This window comes from Eremomyces bilateralis (assembly GCF_010015585.1).
Source record: "Eremomyces bilateralis CBS 781.70 unplaced genomic scaffold P152scaffold_9, whole genome shotgun sequence".
Taxonomy (NCBI): domain Eukaryota; kingdom Fungi; phylum Ascomycota; class Dothideomycetes; order Eremomycetales; family Eremomycetaceae; genus Eremomyces; species Eremomyces bilateralis.
In genome coordinates this window covers 1-21,195 of record NW_022985075.1, presented here as the reverse complement: position 1 = coordinate 21,195, position 21,195 = coordinate 1, and the positions used below count along the sequence as shown (strand labels likewise).

Here is a 21,195-nt window from a genome sequence, read left to right as displayed (position 1 = left end):
ACCCAACATGGTATCTTCTTAGCTGTGCCCGCTGAGCCAGCGGCTGTCCCGGCTCGGAAAATCGCCCATCTAGCGCCGAGAATTATATCCCGAATTTCCCGATGATGTTCCCGGATTTTCCTCGCGCAACGCGAGTCGACAGGCTCAATATATTGCTTGGAAGGGCGTCGTCATGACTCGGTTCATGTGTCTGTATCCGTGGTGAACTATGACCTGAACGTATCGGCGACTTTTCAGGCTCTTCGATCTTCCCAACTCGTCGAGTTATTCGGGTTGGCAAAGCCCAGAATCAACGCCACCGACTTTTGTTTCTCAACTCGATATTCCGTACCAGGGCGCTCCATAATTAACGATGAACTAGCCTCCAGTGCTCAAGTCTTGGAGACCCGCCTGTAACTGTCAAGATGCAAAGCTAATTTCCAAAACATGTCCACGGGCTTCAGGGTGGCACGCTCTCGATCACTCGATTCCCGATCCCCCCTTTTTTTTCTTCAGGCTTAGCCTACGCCAGCAAAAAGCCAAGTGAGCCAAGACCAGCCATCTCCGCACTTTTGCAGGGTGTTCGACGTCTGTGCAGGAGGAGCGACCGTTTGTTCTTTGTTGCTCGTTGCAGTGGGTCGAGGACCCTGTTTAGTGTATTTACGTATGATCTTGTGATATTGTGATAGGAGTCGTGGGATAACCTAGACCTTTTCTAACAAAGGTAGAAGTATTAGAGTAATCTTTCTGCGAGTCAGGGGCTGGTTAGAGCGTGGGGATAATGGTTCCAGCCAATATCACCATCGAACCACGAATCAACGGGCTCGATGTGACCGGGAGGGTTGTCGATCACTGACCACTGTTTACCTTTCAATATTATCTTCATACTTCGTCCTTGTCCGGCCAACGTTAGACCATTTTCCTTTATGCCAAGTCTTGATACTACAGCACTACTCGTTTAGGCCTCGGAGAATTCCAATTACTCGATAAGCTGTGGGCTGCTCGACATTCCTTGCTGGGTATGAACAGATGAATGTTGTTCGGTATGCCAGCAGAGTCATTTTTCCAAGAGATATCTGAATGCTCGGACATTCATCGGTGCTGACTACTGACCCAGTTTCCATGAACCATAAACATGATGCGGAAAGGAGAGCATTGACTCCGATGTTCCGGACCATGTGACATCACTGACAACCTTTGGCCACGCTTGAATAACTTGCGGATATCCGTCAGTTTCAAAGCATGTCTCAAGGAATAGGGGCGACGCATGGCAACGGCGATCCGATCGCTATCCACTGATGCTCAACATCGTTCTACAGTATCCAATGTTCTGGTTTTTAACAATAAGGCTAACCATGATTTCGGGAAGCACATGGATAATAAGCCTCGATCGTGTAGGTACCGCACTACCACTGATATGTTTGCAGCGGCCAAAAGACATACTCACAATCTCCTATATCGCCAGTGTCTAAGTCACTCAACAGTACAACATGACGAGTTATAGTTACTTCGCAACTTTTCATCTCTTCTTGCAGACCTCTTTCTCCACGTTTCAGAGTCGATCCCACTTCAGATGACGCGCGATGTTAGTTGCATTGAATATCATAAGCACCATATGATCATCGTGAGAACGGCCCTCGACAACCCAAGTCGATAGCGAAGTCCACAATATGTCTAGAGAACCGCCTAGCTTATCTTCATATAGATATGGCGGGACTGTGAGTAATCTTGAGGTGCAACTAGGAGTTTCCTATCACCACCCCAGTGTTGAGGCAAAATAGATTTTGAGAAATACCTATCCCTTCGGCTGTTAACATGTGTTCGTTGGTGCCTGAGGCACTAACTATACCATAAATATTCCGCAACGACTGCAATCTCTCCCAAACAGCTAATATACTTGAAGAGCAATATAAGACGGCTATTTAGGACTAGGAGATTATACCATAATTGCACGCAAGTGCTCAGCCCAACAGGGGCCTGTTCTACAAAAGCTTAAGTGACATACTGGACACCCATAACGTGTTCGAGGTGCTCGTTGCTCTAGTCCTGTTCGCCTAGGGATTGAATTGACTGAAAGGTTCGAGAGAGGTTTTCGGTGTTGAGCTGTATCTCTCCCTCTCCTAGCTGCTTTACAGCTCGTACAGGAACCGAGCATATCTGAGAGCCAAACTGGCTCTTTCCCATGCTTCTGTTTCTGTAGTATGAGGGGAGAGACACGATACTTCGAAGCGATCGAGAGCAGGTGATTTGCAAGCTTCTGCTGGAAGCTATGATGGGCATGCTTTTGGGGCCAGCCAGGAAGATCGAGGCTAGTAAAAAGCTTATAGCAGTTGACGGCAGTAATATCAAGGAGGAAGTGCCACAGCGGCTTCCACGTCTGTAGATGGGTTCGCTGGGTGGAATAGTAGCAGCGGAGCTGGTCGGCTTGACCGACGCCCTTCATGAAGTGATTATACAGGGCGATAAACTTCGGGATAGCCAAAACTTTGACCACGTCGTGTCCGAAGACTTTCCTCGTCTGTAACGCACCTGTAGCAGTTACAGCAGGCCGCCGACGTCGCCTCTCAACCGTCTCGACGCCCGTGTCGACAGTAGACATGAATAGAACAATGTCAGCGTCCTTCCAAGCGAATTGAAAAACTTTATGGTCGTCCGAAACCTCCCCATAGAGTTCTCCCCATGGAATTTTGTTAGCCCACTCTAGCTTCAACTCCGAGAGGCTCCTTTTTAGGCCACGATTGTCTTCAGCAACAACAACAGGAGCCTTGCACTTACGAGCCAAGCGAGATCGTGGCTGCTGGGAGGCTTGCTGGGAGGCTCTTTGCGTGTCGGTCTCGACGAGCTCAGTTTGCTGCTCAACAATCTCACTAGCTTGAGATGCAGGAATCCCCTGCTCGATAAGCTCACGCTTCGTTTTCGTCGTACGAACAGTGCCAGCGGCTCCAAATCCCTTATCACGAAGGAATGCTAATAATCGAGCTGAAGTGAAGAGATTATCAAACCATATAATATACCGGCCGTCTCGGCCAGTCTCGGGGAGCTGGTGTACGAGATCAAGCACGACAGACTGGATCTTACTAAAGCCTTGATTAACAAAGAAGCTATCCAAATCGATGGGTCCTTTGTTGTCTCCTTTAGCATGGAATAGCCAATCGAGGATATACCCCTGATCGGCTAGTACCCATATTTTGAAGCCTTTGGGCGTTGGCTTTGAAGGGATATTAACAATCTCGGCCGCTCTGCCTGTGAATCGTGCCATAGCTTCGTCAACAGCGAGGTTGGTGCCAGGCAGCCAAAATAGCTTGAATGTGGTCTGAAGATGCTCACTAAGGAAGAGCACTTTGTCAAATGGTGTTGGCTTTCGCGAAAGCGGGAGCTCCTGTTCTCGTTTCCTCTTTCTCGTCTGCGACGATTCTGGCTGGTCTGGCTGGTCTGGAATATATGGCTTGCGCTTATGAGGTGTTCCAATATATCGATCAATATTTTGCCAGCGACTTAGCGCCATCGCGTCCTGAACGATAGGGTGAAACGAGCCACGGTCTCTCCGTGTATTCCAATACTGTTCGTGACGAGCTTCTGGATGTATACCCATATAGATTGAGACACCAATATACCCATATATCTCGGAGGTTGTTACTGGGTGCCATTTGCGGCCGGACGGGAGAGGTGGATTAAGACGTGCGTTCTCATTGGTTGTATCGACGAGATGCTGAACGATTTCGGGAGTGAAGAATAGGCTAAAGATATCAAACTCGAGCGTCTCGGACAAAGGGTTGATGTTTTCGGGGAGCTGTGGCTGGCTGTTCTCACGATACTGGTGTATCTGGAAGGGTTCAAATGCGGGGAGAGGTTTTGGCTGTGGCGGCAAGCCAGCAACAGTCCGACGGCGTTTAGGCTTGTAGACGAGGTCAATATCGTTCGAATACTTTATGATTGGGGCTTGTATTAGGTGGCTTGGATATAGTACGTGTCTATGTCCCAGATATCTAATTCAAGGTATTAAGTCTCTTGAGCTCAAAGAGCTTTGGATGTTCGTCGCACGAACCAAGTTGACTCCTAATATGCCTCAGGCATCAACGAACACATGTTAACAGCCGAAGGGATAACAATATAAAATATCCACTTTCTAGTACATACGGCCACATCAACCTGAATATAGGGCATCCCGTCCGCTCTGCCGTACTCAAGCAGGTTAGAGATGGAATAGTACTACGGTGGGTGACCACGTGGGAACTCCCATTGCTGTATGTTTTTGTTTTTGTTTTGTTGAATTTTGCAGATTGCTAGGTTGATATTGTGAAAAGTTTCACTTAATGCTACATACGGCCACATCAACCTGAATATAGGGCATCCCGTCCGCTCTGCCGTACTCAAGCAGGTTAGAGATGGAATAGTACTACGGTGGGTGACCACGTGGGAACTCCCATTGCTGTATGTTTTTGTTTTGTTTTGTATTTTTGCAGATTGTGGTGTCAAGGCCCAAACCACGAAGGATTTGTAAGCTAGTAACGCTGTTGAATTGCTACAGAGAAAAGGAAAAGATCTCTCTCACTACGATTGCTATTTACATCTGTGAGCAAACGGTCTACCTATCACGGATCGCCCGCAGAGCGTTTCAGGCGTTGCGGCGGTATGGATCTTACCAGCTGAGTGATATCGGTTTTGAGGTTCAGAGCCTCCTCCTTTTCGTCTACGATCTCATCTACCGCGTTCATGAAAAGAGTCACGGGTGCAGCATGCGGATTATCGCGTGGACTCAGGGAGATTTCCAAAGATCCACAGAGTTCTCCCGATACTGAGATATCCGCCATCGGAAATATTAGCAACCTAGAGTTTATTAGACGTTGGATCTAACTAGGCATAAGGGCACCACCGGATGGTGTCCACCCTAATTCCATGAACTCCCATTCCCTCCATCCCAGTTCCAGAGCGTTCTAAATACCCCATACTTCTATCCTAAGTCGAACCTTGCAACCACAGCAACAACGCCCCGAGGGCGAACTTATCGTGTTGCTTGCTAGAATGCGTGAACTCCTCAAAGGCCCACCCCGGGGTACCGGCAGATATAACCCGCTGTCCTGGCCTTTGGCAGGACTCGAAATCGATTAATACTGGGCTACGTCGTCGTCGACCGTAATGTTCTCCGGGTTGAAGTCATTGTGGGCGAGATTGAGAGGGTGTAGGTAGATAACTGTAGATGCCAATGGCGTCATAAATTTCCAAATCTCGATCTTTCCCCCATGCTTGAGGTAACTATGTCAATAGGTTACTTTTCTGCCGATTCAAAACGATTGCAGTTATCCTGCAGTTGTGAACCTGGACGCTGTGATAGCCGATAATGTTTGGGTGTGGCACTTTGCTTATTTGTTGTATAATCTGGCCTTCATTATGAAGAATGGCTCCTAGATGGGGAGTGTCTTCGACCAGCGTGTAGATGGACAAGTTGCGTCTTTTGATATAACCTGATTTTGTTTGGGTACAACGGTAAGATCCAAGTCCTACAGAATCTCTAAGTATATCTCTTCGTCGAGGACCATTCTCAACGCCTCGCTGTATTCTGGAAGTTTGATGGAATGTTTTGGCTTGAAGATCTGGCCGAAGTACTCATAACCATCATGAAAAAGCTCGCAGGTTGGGTATCGGACACTTCCGGTTTGGGTGTCGATATACTCGGAAATGGACTCGAAATCATCGAGAGAACTGAGACTAGGCTGGCTCATCTTGTTCGTGCTGTTGGAGGATACGGAAGATGCGAAGGGACTATTGAATGTAGAGAATGGCGTAGCAACCAATATATATATATATACACGTACTGGTATCTATCCCCTTGATGGCCGACAGGGATTGCAGCGCTCGAATATTTTGGTGATTTTGTTTGAGGAAAGTTGAGCACTACAACCCCTCTCGGCCATCAAGGGGGCAAATTTTCAATATAGACTTGGAGTTTAAACACGAGCGAGGTTTGTGAAATGTTTTTGGCATCGTTTCGTTGTCTCTTTCAACTGCGAATTTCGAATTTCGAATTTCGGATTTTGGATTTTGGAAATTGCTGTTTTTGGCTTAGCGTTTAACTGGTGTGTGATCTGTCGACAAATTATTGGCTGCAGCCTGTGTCCTGTCCCAGTTGAGGTTCTCATCCCCACTTTTGCATTGTCTTTGTCTCGGACATCATGTTGTTGTTTCGACTAAGTTGTCTCACACCTTTCGCTAACAACAGCAAGTACAGTGGCATAAGTATGAGCAAGCATTCGCTTATCAAGAAAAAGAACCAAATAAGATTCCGCTTAGCCGAAAAGGCTGTAACGTTGAACGACCTGTAACTTAACGCCACAACAGCCATTTATTCTGACGTTGATGTCTGGTCGGAGTATTGATATGCTGCAGACGCTCGTTTAGTTCTCGGCTCGTTGCATGCAATACCAGTACACAATAATGCGGGTCATTATTGAATGGATATAAATCCCAGTGCTGCTCTCAATTCCAAGTGGACCTCATGATTTTCATCATTGTTCCTTTGCCAGGTCCAAATCGATGTGCATGCCTCCTAGATCTCCATCTAAATCGGCATCAATGATGATAATGGTGTTGTCAGATATATCCCGTTGAAGTATCCTCCCATCGTTGTAAAGGGTCCGATGCCCTCTGATGAAATCGTGACAGGCTTCGAGAAATTCTACGACTGGACGGAATTCACGGAGCGGTCGTCCGGAGGTGAAATAACGGGCAAGAAGGTATCCAATTCCCAAATGACCCATCGTCCTCAACTTCGACAGCCGCGAGACTGTTTGGGTTTGATTTCTCGGCGGCCCGCTGGTTGACTTTGGCGAATCAATCATCTCCGCTTTGATCAGGCTTCAAGGATTTAACCGCTCCGACCGACTGCATGGAAACGATTCGTCCTCTCTCCTCCGTTTCCCTCCAGTGGATGAGGCGTCGATAGTTGCCATGGTTCCTTCAAGCGTATTCGCTAGCATGCTGCAATGTATCCGTCATTTCCTCTGGCCGATCTGAAAATTTTAGCCTGTCCAACTGCACTCGTTTGGGCAAATCTGCGATCGATTCAAGGTCAAGCAGGCAAGAAATCTTTGCAACACCCCCTATGTTTCTTCCTTTCGCCAGCTGCAAGAGTTCCCCCTTCTACCCTGCTCTTATTCGATCGCCACGCGAACTTGACAACGAAATCCCACTGTTTGGAATCATCTCTCGTTGCTGGATAATAGATAGTCCCTCTGAGCACAATTACCCGCTGAAATGCAATAGGTGTGGTTTCCAGGTACAGTCGCTCCTCTTACCGTCCGTCCTCTTTGAGCATAGCCAGCCATAATCTTAATGAATCGCCTTGGATCTTGATGGATGTCGAATGGCTCGCGGTTGTACAGGCTAGACCTCTTGACGAGCCAAGGCTCTATAGAAGATCCACGGATGATGAATCCAAGGAGAAAACGACGTGTAGGGCGGCTTGCGAACACCTCTCGAGCATAGCCGCAGAACTTGACTAACTCGTCCGTCTGTCTTCCTGGTATTTTGCTGTGTTTTTGCTCTGATATTACTTGTATACCATTCCGGTTGTATTGCCTGTTGCTAGTGGAAGCACCAAGAGAATCCATGAAGACATCAGGCTTGCGTCTGGACGCGGAATTTGCGGATAATCTGTCCAGCGCTCGCCAACAACGTACTGATTCACCACATCAGGGATCCGCTGGGCCTCATCCGATTATGGCTTTCCTCAAAGTACTTCTCATAGAAGACTCTAGTATCTGTGTAAGCTGTTGATTTCTTGAAGTATTCGTTCATGAACATCGTCGTGAGTCGCTTCTTGGGAACTTTGGGAGGAGTTGGACTTGCAAGGCGTGCTGAAGGGATGTTTATCAACTACACTTGGAACCGTTAATGTGTGCGTAGTTCGAAGCAAACAGGGGGGCTGTGCGGATTTCTTGATCCGTTCTATGATAACCAATCTGCTTAAATGGTGGAATAAATGTGTCGGCTTTGAAGCTGCTGGACTGGATATAACAGCCGAGACTGTGGGAACTTCTAGAAGGGTTCCGGTGCCCCTTTGGATGCGTTCTTGGAGAGTAGAGTAAACGCCATAAGCCTCCGCGCATTTGCGAATTGATGGGAATTCTCGATCTCGAAAAGCTTGTATAGCTTCAGCAATTGCACTTTCATTTACAGGAGGCATATTGAAAAAGAATCCATCGTTGTTGGATTTATTTGCGTTGCCAAATTAATCTATCTATCTAGCCATAGTTATCGTATATCTTGAGGTGGCCGGAAAGTGGGGTGACCGGCAAGAGGGTGCTTTGACTTATAATATAGAGTCCTACCATCTCAGACCACTCAGATTCGGAAATATAACGAGCAATATTAAATTTTGGTACTCGAATATCCTCTTCATCACATACTGGACAGTTAAGTACTCCAAAGAGTTTTCCGAAGTTATCTTCCATCCTGCTAGCGTTTTGATGCCTTTACAAAAAGCAGGGCATTAAGACACATTCTGCAAAAGAAGGAAAGGAAAGGTATTCTGCAAAGGTTATGTGTTCCCTATAGCACATTGCCATCTAGTCACCTCTACTCCGTAGTCTAGGAGCAATCAGTGCAACTAGTGAGTTTCAACAATCGATGAGGGCTGCAATAGTTGCTGTTATCTATTAAAAATCATGGTTATCTAAACGAAATTCTACCAAGGCAAAGAGGTGTAGAGAGCGTATGTATCTGACGACTTTGTAAGGGCTGTCCTAATTGAGTAATATGAGGGTTCCAGTGAAGACTTTATCCTATCGGTATACTGAGGAGCTAAAGAGAGCGGTGTTAATAAACAACTGACTTCTCGTCCAACTGGCCTCCTTCCTTATGACTCCGGATCCGTTGGGAGCAAGTCGATGTCCAGTGAGAGCCGGATGGCAGGAACTATATATGGCGCACGATGGTTGGCGTTCCAATGGAACTTGCGCCAATTCGAGATTTTCTGGCTGTCAATGCAATTTCCATCTTCACCTCAGCCTGGATTCCCCTGAGCCCAGCCTGGATGGTAGGAGGTGATAAGGAATGTACCAACAACGAATTAATGTCAAAAGGCGAAACCAAGGCCAACCCAATAATGCCACTGGTACCTGATACTACGAAGAATCGAATGTAAACGAGTAGTGATCACTTGAACCGGATGACTTGAAATAGAAATTGGTTGTAGAGAATGTTGATTTTGGTGCGGTACGTTACCCCTGACTACCATGGTACATATTAACCGCCCCTCGCTGCTGGACGGAAGGGGGCAGTGTAATCTGGCGCTCATTATGGATATGGCAGACGTGAGAGGGACTAGTCTAGGTATGGACTGGAGTGGACTGAACGTGAAATCTAGGATGGCTTAGATGTCTTACCGTCCACAAACGGCATCACATCAAGGAGGCCGCCGCCGCTTGGACGTGTTAGTCGTATCCTGCCTTGGATGTCGTGGTGACCTATACTCGTAGGGAGGCGTGTATCGTTCTGATGTAACTGCTAAAGAAAGAGTCCCTTTAATGTGATCCCCAAGCGTAATAGGAGGGCGAAGTCAAGTATCCATTGAATCTATAATACAAGATCGACATGCAGACTCGATTCGCCATGTGACGGTATGCATGTGCACCATTGAGTCTGACCAACGCCTCGCGAAACTCGCCATGAAATACGTGTAACAAAATGAAAGGACCCCGGGGCACACCGATGTGCTGGTATGTCCCACCACTAATTGTATTGCATATACGTCGCCGTCGAGTTGAACTTCAAATTGCCCTTGATCACTTTATCCACCGCGGCCAGGAAATCCTTCTCCGTCGCCACCTTTCTCCTCGCGCGGATCGCGAACATCCCCGCTTCGGTTGCCACGCTCCGCAGCTCCGCGCCTGTGGAGTTGGGGCACAGGCGAGAGATGAGCTCCCATCGGATGTCGCGCTCGACGGACATGCTCTTCGCGTGGATACGGAGGATGTTCGCGCGGCCTTCGTTGTCCGGGAGGGAGAATTCGATCTTGCGGTCGATGCGGCCGGGACGCATTAGTGCCGGATCCAAAGTGGATGGGCGATTGGTTGCGAACATGACCTTAATATTGCCTCTTGAGTCGAAGCCGTCGAGTTGCGTGATCAGCTCCAACATCGTCCGCTGCACTTCGTTGTCGCCACCGGCTCCGTCGTCGAAACGCGCTCCACCAACGGCATCGATCTCGTCGAAGAAGATGATGCAGGCCTTCTTTGTACGGGCCATCTCGAACAGCTCTCGGACCATTCTGGCACCCTCTCCAACGTATTTCTGCACCAGTTCGCTACCGATGACTCGGATGAAGGTTGCATCGGTCCGATTGGCGACAGCTCGTGCACAAAGCGTTTTGCCGGTTCCGGGGGGTCCATAGAGAAGAGCGCCTTTCGGGGGGTCGATGCCCAGATTGACGAATCGCTCCGGCGAAAGCAAGGGCATCTCGACAACTTCTCGTAGCTTCTCAATCTGCTCTTTACATCCTCCGACATCACCATATGTCACGTCGGGCTTGTCCTCGACCGTCATCATCGTCACGCTGGGGTCGATCTTCGGTGGCAACGGTAGCAGAATCTGGTACTTGTTCCGATCAACGCTGTGATGTTGTCAGTTTGAGCGGAACGTCTGTTAGGATAAGATGAACGTACCCTACGCGCATGCCTTCTTCGATATCTGTCGGGCTCACCCGCTCCCCGAGGTTCACCACGAACTTCGCTATCTGCTTGACGTTGATCACGTATTTGCTCTTTTCGGGGTCTTTCTCGTCTTGTATGATCTTCGTGCATCGTGCTACCTGAAGAGGCTGCTCTTCCTGCATTCTCTGACGGTCCGCTGCGATGTCCCATAGATGTGGTGGTGCAAGACCCGTGTCGGATTCCTAGTGGTGATGATGTTAGTTGGATTTACTTGGGCTATTCAAAAGCATTTACCTTGACACCTGATTGAGTTAGCTTGATGGTGGTTGCAATAGGCAGCTTAGGTACTAACCGATCTTCTCATTCACGCTCGTTTGCCTCTCTTTGATGTCCTTCTCCAACTTCTTGATCTCCGCCGCATATGGAGCGGCGCCGTAGGTCTTTAGAACTTGGATATCCCTATGATGAATCAGCCTCAGCCCATCGATAATCGCCATATCCACTCACTCATCTGATAACGGGGTGATCTTCTTCTCCGGCTCCTCATCGTCCGCGAAGTTCTTCTTGTACTTCTCCCAGCTCGACCCGGTTGCGCTAGGCATGTTGGGCAGAGGTCGCGGTTGTCGGATTCGGGATTCGGGGGTTTGGGGATACTGTCTTGGGAAGGGTTCAAAGATGAAAGGGTCGACAACCAGGGATGTAGAGTGTCGAAGGATAGGGTAAAGTCGGGCGTGAATGAAGCAGTACTGTAGTTGTTGTTCGAGGAGGAGCTGTCCTGTTAGTAACAGTCGTGCTAGGCTTCACATGAGTGATGAGGCGACAAGGATCACGTAAACCAATGCCAAGCCTGCGTTCCTGCTGTTCGAACTTATATCACGTGCATTCTACGACATTCCTCGCGCTTAATGGAGAGCTTGGAGCTTAAGCGCGCGCTTGTAAATTTTACTTGCGGAGTTCAGGCTACACACTCGAACAAGAGTCCAACCTCAACCACATCTCATCCTCCCCGATACACTCTCGTTTTCTTCACAGTATTGGGACTCTAGTATTCTATTTCCCCAAACACAACCGTCAAAATGGCAACAGCTCAGGTTGCTAGTGGTGGGAATGCGGCGTTCAAGGTATGTACACGACTGGATGGGCAAGGAGCTCGACTGATCGGTTCTAGGACAAGGAAAAGCCGACGGCAGTACGGACGTCGAATATATTGGCTGCTCGAGGTAAGAAATGGTCTAGGGATAGGGCACTTTGGAACTGTACTAACTCCAATGCCAGCGGTCGCCGATGCCATCAGAACGGTAGGGTCTTCCACACCATATTGAAATTGGTCACATTGATTCTGAGCTTTCCAACAGTCTCTCGGTCCCAGAGGAATGGACAAAATGGTAGGTGGCATCATGTCGATCTACTCTCCATGTGCTAATACATAGTAGATCCAAACGGGAAAAGGCGAGACGATCATTGTAAGCAGCGAGTTATTCTGCCAACCATGGACATTTACTCAACATCCCATCAGACGAACGATGGCAACACCATGTTACGAGATATGAGCGTGATGCACCCCGCGGCGAAGATGCTCGTGGATATGGCGAATGCACAGGATATCGAGGCGGGTGACGGAACCACATCAGTGGTGGTAATTGCAGGAAGCTTGCTGGGCGCGGCGGAAAAGCTCCTATTGAAAGGAGTCCATCCTACACTCGTATCCGAGGCCTTCCAAAGGGCAGCAGGAGCCGCCGTCCGAGTCCTACACGATATGTCGCTGCCCATATCTCTTGCTGACCGAGCCACCCTCCTGAAAGCGGCCTCGACTTCCCTCTCCTCCAAAATCGTGGCTCAAGAACCGAAACTGGCTCACATGGCCGTGGACTCGGTGCTGAAGGTCATCGACCGCAAGACTGCTGAGAACGTGGATCTCAACAACATTCGGATATTGAAGAAGCCCGGCGGTACCATCGAGGACAGTGAGATGGTGGACGGACTTGTTCTGTCGCAGCCAGTGATTAAAGGTGCTGGAGGCCCATCAAGGATGGAGAAGGCCAAGATTGCCCTAATTCAGTTCCAGCTGAGCCCGCCAAAACCCGACGTGCGTATCCTGTCGAAATACATGGATTGGAGGCTAACAGTGCGTAGATGGAGAACCAGATCGTCGTCAATGACTACAGGCAGATGGACAAGATCTTGAAGGAAGAGCGAACCTACCTCTTGAACATGGTGAAGAAAATCAAGAAGGCGAAATGCAACGTCCTCTTGATTCAAAAATCGATATTGCGGGACGCCGTGAACGAGCTCAGCCTGCACTTCCTTGCCAAGCTCAATATCCTTGCGATCAAGGAGATCGAGCGAGATGAGGTCGAATTCATCTGCAAGGTATGTATCGTAACGTGATTATGAGTTGATGCAATTCTGACCTGCCACAGAGTACCGGATGCAAGCCCATCGCGGACATTGATTCCTTCACGGAAGACAAGCTCGGCTCGGCCGACCTGATTGAGGAAGTGTCCAGCTCAGGAGCTCGATACGTGAAAGTCAGCGGCGTCAAGGCTGCAGCCCAAACGGTGTCCATCGTCGTCCGTGGTGCCAACTCGCTGGTGCTGGATGAAGCGGAGCGAAGTCTGCATGACGCACATTGTGTCATTCGATGCCTGGTCAAGAAGAAGTAAGTTCTCTCAAGGTTCCCGCGTTGGCCGTATCACTAATGTACGCAGGGCATTGCTTGCTGGAGGTGGCGCTCCGGAAATCGAGATCGCCCACAATCTGGCCAATGAAGCCCGGTCGCTCAGCGGAACCGAGGCGATCTGCTGGAGAGCCTTTGCGGACGCGATGGAGGTCATTCCGACTACGCTGGCGGAAAATGCCGGGTTGAGCTCGATCAAGGTGGTCACGGATCTCAAGCACCGTCACGCATTGGGGGAGCAAAATGCCGGAGTCAGCATCAAGACTGGCGGCGTCAAGAACAACATTGCGGAGGAAAACGTGCTGCAGCCGCTGCTGGTGAGCACGAGCGCGATCGAGCTGGCGGCGGAAACGGTGAAGATCCTGCTACGTGTGGATGACTGGGTGTTGTCGAGATAGGTTCAAATAGATCCACGGGATGTGTGAGCAATAGATCGATACCCCAACAGTGCACATCAATGGAACCGATCTCAACATGCAGAGTCCTTGAACTGGATCATCGCTTTTTGTTCATTTTGCTACCGATAGGAATCTAATGACAGCTTCGTGCCGTCAAACTCAACGCCTGAATGCCTCCGATGCAGCTAGAATGACAGATAGGAAATGGATCGCTTAAGAAGACGCAACAAGATCCTTCTTGAGGGTCCCGAGGTAGTTGCGCTTCTCGGCGGGGGTTTGGTAAGCACCGTGTCCGAACTTAGACGATGTGTCGATCCATTTCAACTCCACCTTCTCCAGCGCCCGTCGGCTGGTGTGCGTGAACATCGACTTGCGGAGAGTCATGACTCGCTTCCGGACACCGGGAATGGAGCCCTTGAGGAGAACGAAGTCGTTCTTGACCTCACCGTATCGGACGAAGCCACCCATGCTATAAGGATTGTCAGTAGTTATTCGAATGCATTGATGCACAAAACTTACGGAGTGATCTGCTTCTTGGAAACGTCGAAGTCGGTTGACGCGTTGCCATCATCTGTGCCGTTGCCAACACGGTAGACCTTGTGGTTGACGGAGGTACGATGATGGTAACCCTTCTGACCGGCACGAGCGACGGTCCACTGGACGTGGGACGGATGCCACGCACCGATACACGCGACCTTTCGGAGACCCTTGTGCGTCTTGCGTGGCAACTTCTTGGTGCCCCATCGCGACGTGACGCCGCTGAATCCATCACCCTTGGTGACGGCGATGCAGTCGATCATCTCGTCCTTCTCGAAGATGGAGCCGACCTCGACGGGCTTCTCGAACAGTCCGTGGCCGAAGTCGACCTTGTCGGCGATGCTGCCGCCGTTGATCTGGATCTCCATGAGATGGGCCTTCTTCTGCTTGAGCGGGGTCTTGCCGATCTGGGTGTGGGCGAGGACGCGGACGACGGTGCAGTACTTCTTGATGCGCTCGAGCTCGCGGATGACGGATTGGCCCTTGCTCTCGGAGTGCTTCTTGGCGTACTTGGTGAACGCCTTCTTCTTGCTCTTGTACCAGTTCTTGTAGAATCGGCGGCGGAGCTCCTCGCTGAGATGCTCGGCCCAGACGGTGGTGAGGGATCGCAGGCCGCGGGGAGTCTCAATGTAGCCGACAACACCGACAACGATCATCTAAAATTCGCAATTAGCCATGTCCTTATCCTTGACCGCGACTTGACCGCGAGATGACATACCGGAGGGGTCTCAACGACGGTAACGGCCTCGACGATTTCCTTCTTGTGCAGCTTCGCACCGGGTCGGTCCAAGTCTCGCACGATGGTGGTCATGCCAGCCTTGTAGCCCATGGTAGCGGTGAGATGGACGGGCTTCTTGGGATCATCCTTAGGGAAGCTGTCGATGACTCTCGTTAACAATTGCCCATATCAACCAATCTTTTCATCTGGAAGCGCACCTCTTAACCCGTCCTCTATGGCGGGCTGCTCGCTTGCGCGGCAAGAATGCCAGCGAGCCATGACGAGGCGCCTCGAACTTCCTGTGAGACATTGCGAATTTACCGTCTCGAAAATTGGGTGGGAGAGGTTGTTCACGATGGAGGAGATGCGATCGAAGCGTTCAAGATTCGACAGGTGTGGGTGGGAGTGAAATTCGCTAACATTTTGGCGGGCAAGGGACTGAGAGGGATTATAGTTTTTCCGGTTGCTCTCAGTGTGTTAGCACAGCCGCCTCCCGCGCGGCTGAAAATGTCCGATGATTGGTCCATTTGTCCTGGTTCCCGCCCACCACTTCCGGCGAATGGCGCTATGGTTTAATAAGGTTTAATACACAGACTAAGTGTGTAAGTTACTGTACGGTACGTGCGATTACCGCGATACTTGTCTGCCAGCTCTTCCTCCCCAGTCCCCACACTGTCACCGCTGCTACATCCATCTTCGCTGGAGCTTCTCAAAGTCTCACTTCTGCAAACATCCCTTACTGTCTTGCATGTTCTCCGCTCATTCGCTACCGTTCAGTTCGAGTGGAATCTCCGGACGCCAAACTCCATCCTCGAATCCCGCCCTCTCATCGGCCTTGCCGCCATCAGCCCAGATTTGCGTCACATCAGCCGCCGCATCCAAACAGCTCCCTCCTGGCGAGCAACACGTCCTTCCCCGAATCTCTGAGAATACGGAACTGTGGGAGTTCCTGCATCACTGGTGTTAGCTTGTGCATGCTTTGCATTGGTGCAGCTTAAGGGCTTGTTGGTGCCGCATCGGGCAAGATGGTCGAGACCGAAGGCAGTCCCACGACGTGGAAGTTTACACAGTACGTTCTCTCAAGCATCACGGTTCGACGGCATCACCATGGAAGAGATTGCAGCTTGTCATAGGAGGATATCGATATGGGGCTCCTTTGTTTAGTCACCATATTACCCCCACTTCTTCATTCCGGCGATATTTCTATCCAATATCGCAAATGTTTGGACATGAGACTGACAGTGGCCCAGATGCTTCGGTGACAAGGGCGATGTTGAAGATATCACAGAAGGTATAGCACTTTGAACTCTACCACTCGGATGGTCTCTGACTTTATTGGACTAGCTGATATCATCTCAACGGTTGAATTCGACCAGACCGGCAACTATCTAGCCACCGGAGACAAAGGAGGTCGAGTGGTCCTATTTGAGAGGAACGAGACGGTATGTGTCAAATTCCACCGGGCACAAGGGATAGGAGCCATTTCTAATGTCTTGTATAGAAGAAAACCTGCGAATACAAATTCCACACCGAATTCCAGTCACATGAACCTGAGTTTGACTATCTCAAGTCATTAGAGATCGAGGAGAAAATCAACAAGATCAAGTGGTGCCGTCGGCAAAATGCATCGCATTACCTCCTATCCACCAATGACAAGACCATCAAGCTATGGAAGGTGTTCGAGAAGTCCCTGAAAGTGGTGGCGGAGAACAACCTTTCTCATGACCTAACCCCAGGCAGTGTGACCGGTGGTGGAGGTCCAGTCCGAAATCCTACGCAGCAGTTCCGAGCGGCTTCTGACCTGAAACTTCCTCGACTTACCCACCACGATACTGTCGTCGCCGCGGTTCCACGGAAGACGTATGCCAATGCACATGCGTACCACATCAACAGCATATCAGTGAACAGCGATGGCGAAACATTCATCAGTAGTGATGACCTCCGGGTCAACTTATGGAACCTTAATATCCAAGACCAGAGCTTCAACATCGTCGACATCAAGCCGGCGAATATGGAGGAGTTGACTGAGGTGATCACGGCGGCGGAGTTCCATCCGCAGAGCTGTAATTGGTTCATGTATGCCAGCTCCAAGGGGACCATCAAACTTGCAGATATGCGTGAAAGCGCGTTATGTGATCAACATGCGAAACGTAAGGGTTGATTCCTCATTGAAGCTAATATGAGTACTAACTTCGCGCAGAGTTTGAACAGGAGGAAGATCCCTCCTCGCGCTCCTTCTTCTCCGAAATCATCTCCTCCATATCTGACGTTCGATTCTCCCATGATGGCCGATATATCCTTTCCCGTGATTACCTAACAGTCAAAATCTGGGATGTCAACATGGAAAAGACGCCGATCAAGACCATTCCGATTCATGAGCACCTCCGACCCCGCCTCTGCGACACGTATGAGAATGACAGTATCTTTGATAAATTCGAGGTGGTTTTCTCGGGCGACGCCAAGAATGTCATGACCGGCAGCTACAACAACAATTTCATGATCTATCCATCCGACCCCACGGCAGACACCGAGGTGGTCCTGCAAGCTGACAAATCAGCATTTAAGGCGAAGAAGGTAGGCATTCCGACACCGATGAACTCCACCAGCCCTTCAGGAGGGAAGAAAGGCGGGTCTCGGGCAGGAAGCCCGGCAGCTGGTGCGGTTGGACAAAGCCAACGGATGCGCAAGGAAACCGACGCGGACGCAATCGACTTCAACAAGAAGATTCTCCACATGAGCTGGCATCCATTCGAAGATAGCATTGCCATTGCGGCAACTAACAATGTAAGATCCCTGATGATGTGCGACTCCTTTTCCTGGCCTCTAACCGAAGCAGCTGTTCGTCTTCTCCGCGCTGTAATGTCCTGCATGAGATGGCACTACCGAGACAGCATTCTGAAGTGGCCTCGCCCGCTTCCCTGGCTCTCATGGCTAAAGCTCATATACCACGAGGTAATAATGTGTCGGCTGCGAACACTCCGCATATGTTTAGAACTCGAGATTCGAGGCTCGGACAGAATGAAGTATTCGTCAAATGGCTATCATGCAAAGTTATGGATGCGTCCAAGAGCCATGTCTTTCTGGGGATAGAGATAGAATGAACCGTTTGAATGAAGCCAGATGAAGTGATATCAGTGATGATCTGCGAAACCCTGCCAGATGTTCTGACATGCAGGACCAGGTATGAGCCACGAGAGTTCCTGCATATTCGTTAAATCTGCCCAATGAAATATCCATAAGTATCTGTGAAGGTTAATAAGCTAATTAATTCTATGGATATTTATTGTTTTCGCATCTTTGGCAGTGTGTTCCGCAAACCAGGAGGGTCTAGACTCTGGAAGTGATGAAAGGACCAAACCACACCCCATGTGGCAGCGATAAAAAGTCCGTGTCATCATCCACTTTGCCCAATGCCCCCCATGTCCGGTCCACCCTGAACTACATGTCCAGTCACGTAAACACATCGCCTTTATTAATCTTACACCAATTTTTTAGAGGTTACTGGTCACCTCCAATTGACTTTCCAATGGGTTCTTGGAGATAACTTAGGCAATTTCTGATTGCAATGAGATCTGGCGAGGCATTTCCTAAGGAGACATAAGATCATCGGGGCATAGCTAGAAGAGATGGCAACAATAGCGACTTCGTGCGGCATCATTGCCCTAATATTTGGTGGCTGCTGCTCAAATGTATGAAACAAGATCGTCCCTAGGTTTCGATCATTTGTTGACGGTGTAATAGGTCTACGCCCTCGAGGCAATCCTTAAGTATGTCTTACGCTCTGGTTTCGGAAAAACTTACTAACGGCTCGATGTAGGCGAGATCCCGAAAGCGGTAATGCGCATCTACAGGAAATTTGACAAACAGAGCTATTTTTCTAACATTGGAGGATCTAGGTCTTCTGGTCACGTTGATGCAATTCGTGATCACCGCGCTTGCAGCTCTCCCAACCCAATATGATCCCAACAGCAGGTTCTTCCTCAAGAAGACCGCGGCGCCGATCCGGAAATGGGCCATGAGTGCGCTGATGTTCTTTGCAGTCAACATGCTCAACAACTGGGCTTTCGCGTTCAACATCAGTGTCCCTGTGCATATCATTCTCCGGAGCTTCGGAAGCGTGACGACTATGGGTGCCGGTTGGGTCAGAGGGAAGAGGTATTCTCGGATCCAGGTCATTTCAGTCCTTCTATTGACTTTCGGGGTGATCTTGTCGGCGTGGGCCGATGCGCTGTCCAAGGTACGTGCAATTGCCTCTCTAATTCTCGGCTTGTATTGACATTCGTCCTAGGGCAATAGGATGGACACGGCTGATATCAAGGTCACGGATACATCATTCGAGATGGGCCTCCTCATCCTTCTGGTGGCGCAAATCCTCTCCGCATTCATGGGAATCTATGTTCAAGAGACGTTCAATGAGTATGGCAAGGCTTGGGACGAGAATCTCTTCTACTCCCATTTCTTCAGTCTTCCCCTGTTCATCCCGCTGCAATCCAGTCTCATGACGCAGTACGCGACGCTCGGCTCATCCGCACCGATGGCCATCCCCCCATCCATCGCGCTCACGATGCCGTTCTTCCTCCAGAAGATCCTCCTCCACCTGCCGCGGTCGGTCTTCATGCTTTTCCTCAACGCCATCACGCAGCTCCTGTGCATCAGCGGCGTCAACCTGCTGAGCGCCAACACGTCCGCCGTGACCGTGACCATCGTGCTGAACATCCGCAAGCTGGTGAGCTTCATGCTCAGCATCTGGCTCTTCGGGAACAAGATGAGTGGGCTGATGATGCTGGGCGCGTTCGTGGTCTTTGGATCGGGGGCGCTATATGGGTGGGAGACGAGCATCGGAATTCCGAGACGGCGGGCCAAGGGGAGACCTAAGGTAGCGGGGAAGAAAGAGCTCTAGAGTAGAATTATAGCACAGCATCATAGAATCATAGAATCCGACTGGTCCTGCAGCCGCTATCGAGGTTCCCCAACCTCTGCATCCTATTGTGCTGTGTATAAATATGAACTGATGCCTCAGGCACTAAGGCAGGGACATATTCATACACCAATTGACGGAGGCGGACATGTTTACAAGCTCACAGCTGATTAGGTAGGAAGATGGTCAGTTTACAAGAATAGATCTCCATGTTGCCATAAGAGACACAAGGTAAGAATATCGAATTGTAGTGAGCTGTATGAATTTCCCGTATGAATTTCCCGAAGCTGAACATGTGTTTGGACGAATACGAACCACCTCCTTGCAGGGAAGTCGCCAGGGGTTGACGACGTCGGTCAAAAAAGTCAGGAGCGGCTCACGTTCTGACCAGATCGCACCTTCCTCCACTTCCTCACCCTCTGGCATTTATTCTTCCATTTCATTCATTGCCTTCGTTCATTTCATTCACCTTCTTTGTTTTAATGATTGGGTCTTTTTCGATCTAAGTTCCTAGGAGGTGTGCCAATCTCCATTCCCTGGGACTGCTTTCAAGCTAACCGGAGCAGCTAAGGTTGACCCTAACAGCTGTCTATCCATTGCCGTCTGCTGCCTACGGCAATGTCGTCGAATACAGACACTCTTCGACATCGAGGCCCGCAAGGCTCTAAGAAGCGGGGGACAACTCCCGTTCCTACCACACCTCGCCCTTCGAAGGATGCTGAGATCGCATCAAAAGCAAAGCCGAAGGTGGTGAAGCAATCGGTCGGGTCGGAATGGGACTACAAGTTGGCCCTGACGCTGATCACTATACTGGCGTTCATCACCCGCTTTTGGCATATCAACCATCCAGATCAGGTGGTGTTTGATGAGGTCCATTTTGGAAAGGTGCGCGAACTTGTCATTCAAGGAGTTGAACATCCTCTGGCTAACCAGAACAACAGTTCGCATCCTACTACCTCCAACGCACATACTTCTTCGACGTGCATCCGCCATTTGGGAAACTTCTATTCGCATTTGCTGGGTGGCTGGTGGGATATAAGGGCGAATTCTTATTCGATAACATCGGCGACTCCTACATTGCCAACAATGTCCCCTACGTGGCATACCGTGCGATGCCCGCAACAATGGGAGCGCTCACGGTCCCGACAGTGTTCCTCATTATGTGGGAATCGGGATACTCGCTCCCTGCGTGCATAGTTTCGGCCGGGTTGTTGCTCTTTGATAACGCGCATATCGGCCAAACTCGCCTCATCCTCCTTGATGCGACGCTGGTGTTCTTTATGGCAGTGAGCGTTCTTTGCTACGTCCGATTTTACAAG

General features: G+C 49.8%; 10 protein-coding genes across 10 annotated transcripts; 4 read left to right on the top strand and 6 right to left on the bottom strand.

Moving 5' to 3' along the window:
* Positions 1–3,118: 3,118 nt before the first annotated feature.
* On the bottom strand, positions 3,119–3,307 carry P152DRAFT_376104 (pea pathogenicity protein; the record flags this gene model as incomplete). The annotated part of the gene is made up of 1 exon (XM_033675616.1): positions 3,119–3,307. A coding segment is annotated over one exon (189 nt), but the record flags the coding sequence as incomplete, so codon positions are not given.
* A 1,628-nt stretch (positions 3,308–4,935) lies between these two features.
* Positions 4,936–6,001, bottom strand: P152DRAFT_503882 (uncharacterized protein; the record flags this gene model as incomplete). The annotated part of the gene is made up of 4 exons (XM_033682352.1): positions 5,482–6,001; positions 5,296–5,428; positions 5,092–5,222; positions 4,936–5,062 (listed from the first exon to the last, which is right to left on the bottom strand). Exons 1-4 carry the CDS (start codon positions 5,697–5,699, stop codon positions 4,936–4,938), a joined length of 609 nt encoding a protein of 202 aa, XP_033534072.1. The 5' UTR covers positions 5,700–6,001.
* A 27-nt stretch (positions 6,002–6,028) lies between these two features.
* Positions 6,029–6,400, bottom strand: P152DRAFT_338810 (uncharacterized protein). Its single transcript, XM_033675316.1, has one exon. It carries the CDS (start codon positions 6,317–6,319, stop codon positions 6,113–6,115), a length of 207 nt encoding a protein of 68 aa, XP_033534071.1. The 5' UTR covers positions 6,320–6,400; the 3' UTR covers positions 6,029–6,112.
* P152DRAFT_338809 (uncharacterized protein) lies at positions 6,401–6,946 on the bottom strand. The gene has a single exon (XM_033675315.1). It carries the CDS (start codon positions 6,813–6,815, stop codon positions 6,483–6,485), a length of 333 nt encoding a protein of 110 aa, XP_033534070.1. The 5' UTR covers positions 6,816–6,946; the 3' UTR covers positions 6,401–6,482.
* A 2,474-nt stretch (positions 6,947–9,420) lies between these two features.
* On the bottom strand, positions 9,421–11,425 carry P152DRAFT_416519 (proteasome regulatory particle subunit Rpt1). Its single transcript, XM_033677067.1, has 5 exons — positions 11,136–11,425; positions 10,981–11,087; positions 10,923–10,930; positions 10,641–10,870; positions 9,421–10,588 (listed from the first exon to the last, which is right to left on the bottom strand). Exons 1-5 carry the CDS (start codon positions 11,228–11,230, stop codon positions 9,709–9,711), a joined length of 1,320 nt encoding a protein of 439 aa, XP_033534069.1. The 5' UTR covers positions 11,231–11,425; the 3' UTR covers positions 9,421–9,708.
* A 279-nt stretch (positions 11,426–11,704) lies between these two features.
* Positions 11,705–13,703, top strand: P152DRAFT_435588 (putative t-complex protein 1 delta subunit; the record flags this gene model as incomplete). The annotated part of the gene is made up of 9 exons (XM_033677535.1): positions 11,705–11,749; positions 11,797–11,848; positions 11,904–11,926; positions 11,984–12,013; positions 12,062–12,091; positions 12,145–12,714; positions 12,762–12,998; positions 13,049–13,287; positions 13,337–13,703. The coding sequence occupies 9 exons, from the start codon at positions 11,705–11,707 to the stop codon at positions 13,701–13,703; spliced, it is 1,593 nt and encodes a 530-aa protein (XP_033534068.1).
* A 102-nt stretch (positions 13,704–13,805) lies between these two features.
* P152DRAFT_503874 (uncharacterized protein) lies at positions 13,806–15,268 on the bottom strand (the record flags this gene model as incomplete). The annotated part of the gene is made up of 4 exons (XM_033682351.1): positions 13,806–14,172; positions 14,223–14,896; positions 14,959–15,115; positions 15,177–15,268. The coding sequence occupies 4 exons, from the start codon at positions 15,266–15,268 to the stop codon at positions 13,917–13,919; spliced, it is 1,179 nt and encodes a 392-aa protein (XP_033534067.1). The 3' UTR covers positions 13,806–13,916.
* A 352-nt stretch (positions 15,269–15,620) lies between these two features.
* P152DRAFT_458274 (protein phosphatase 2A regulatory subunit PR55) lies at positions 15,621–18,103 on the top strand. Its single transcript, XM_033679419.1, has 6 exons — positions 15,621–16,027; positions 16,209–16,249; positions 16,303–16,400; positions 16,460–17,108; positions 17,159–17,742; positions 17,795–18,103. The coding sequence occupies exons 1-6, from the start codon at positions 15,984–15,986 to the stop codon at positions 17,816–17,818; spliced, it is 1,440 nt and encodes a 479-aa protein (XP_033534066.1). The 5' UTR covers positions 15,621–15,983; the 3' UTR covers positions 17,819–18,103.
* A 308-nt stretch (positions 18,104–18,411) lies between these two features.
* Positions 18,412–19,909, top strand: P152DRAFT_514087 (UAA transporter). The gene is made up of 5 exons (XM_033682840.1): positions 18,412–18,647; positions 18,700–18,725; positions 18,776–18,792; positions 18,855–19,195; positions 19,247–19,909. The coding sequence occupies exons 1-5, from the start codon at positions 18,585–18,587 to the stop codon at positions 19,856–19,858; spliced, it is 1,059 nt and encodes a 352-aa protein (XP_033534065.1). The 5' UTR covers positions 18,412–18,584; the 3' UTR covers positions 19,859–19,909.
* A 747-nt stretch (positions 19,910–20,656) lies between these two features.
* On the top strand, positions 20,657–21,195 carry P152DRAFT_364647 (glycosyl transferase; the record flags this gene model as incomplete). The annotated part of the gene is made up of 2 exons (XM_033675410.1): positions 20,657–20,761; positions 20,818–21,195. Coding segments are annotated over 2 exons (483 nt in total), but the record flags the coding sequence as incomplete, so codon positions are not given.

Bases quoted from the DNA above. Each gene is read 5' to 3' on its own strand.
- P152DRAFT_338810 (XM_033675316.1), bottom strand. From the start codon at position 6,319: ATGGCTGTTGTGGCGTTAAGTTACAGGTCGTTCAACGTTACAGCCTTT.
- P152DRAFT_338809 (XM_033675315.1), bottom strand. From the start codon at position 6,815: ATGATTGATTCGCCAAAGTCAACCAGCGGGCCGCCGAGAAATCAAACC.
- P152DRAFT_416519 (XM_033677067.1), bottom strand. From the start codon at position 11,230: ATGCCTAGCGCAACCGGGTCGAGCTGGGAGAAGTACAAGAAGAACTTC. The intron at 11,088-11,135 runs GTGAGTGGATAT...GATTCATCATAG, and splicing joins ATCACCCCGTTATCAGATGA to GGATATCCAAGTTCTAAAGA. The intron at 10,589-10,640 runs GTACGTTCATCT...ACAACATCACAG, and splicing joins GAAGAAGGCATGCGCGTAGG to CGTTGATCGGAACAAGTACC.
- P152DRAFT_458274 (XM_033679419.1), top strand. From the start codon at position 15,984: ATGGTCGAGACCGAAGGCAGTCCCACGACGTGGAAGTTTACACA. The intron at 17,109-17,158 runs GTAAGGGTTGAT...AACTTCGCGCAG, and splicing joins ATGTGATCAACATGCGAAAC to AGTTTGAACAGGAGGAAGAT. The intron at 17,743-17,794 runs GTAAGATCCCTG...TAACCGAAGCAG, and splicing joins CCATTGCGGCAACTAACAAT to CTGTTCGTCTTCTCCGCGCT.
- P152DRAFT_514087 (XM_033682840.1), top strand. From the start codon at position 18,585: ATGGCAACAATAGCGACTTCGTGCGGCATCATTGCCCTAATATTTGGT. The intron at 18,648-18,699 runs GTATGAAACAAG...ACGGTGTAATAG, and splicing joins TTGGTGGCTGCTGCTCAAAT to GTCTACGCCCTCGAGGCAAT. The intron at 19,196-19,246 runs GTACGTGCAATT...CATTCGTCCTAG, and splicing joins GGGCCGATGCGCTGTCCAAG to GGCAATAGGATGGACACGGC.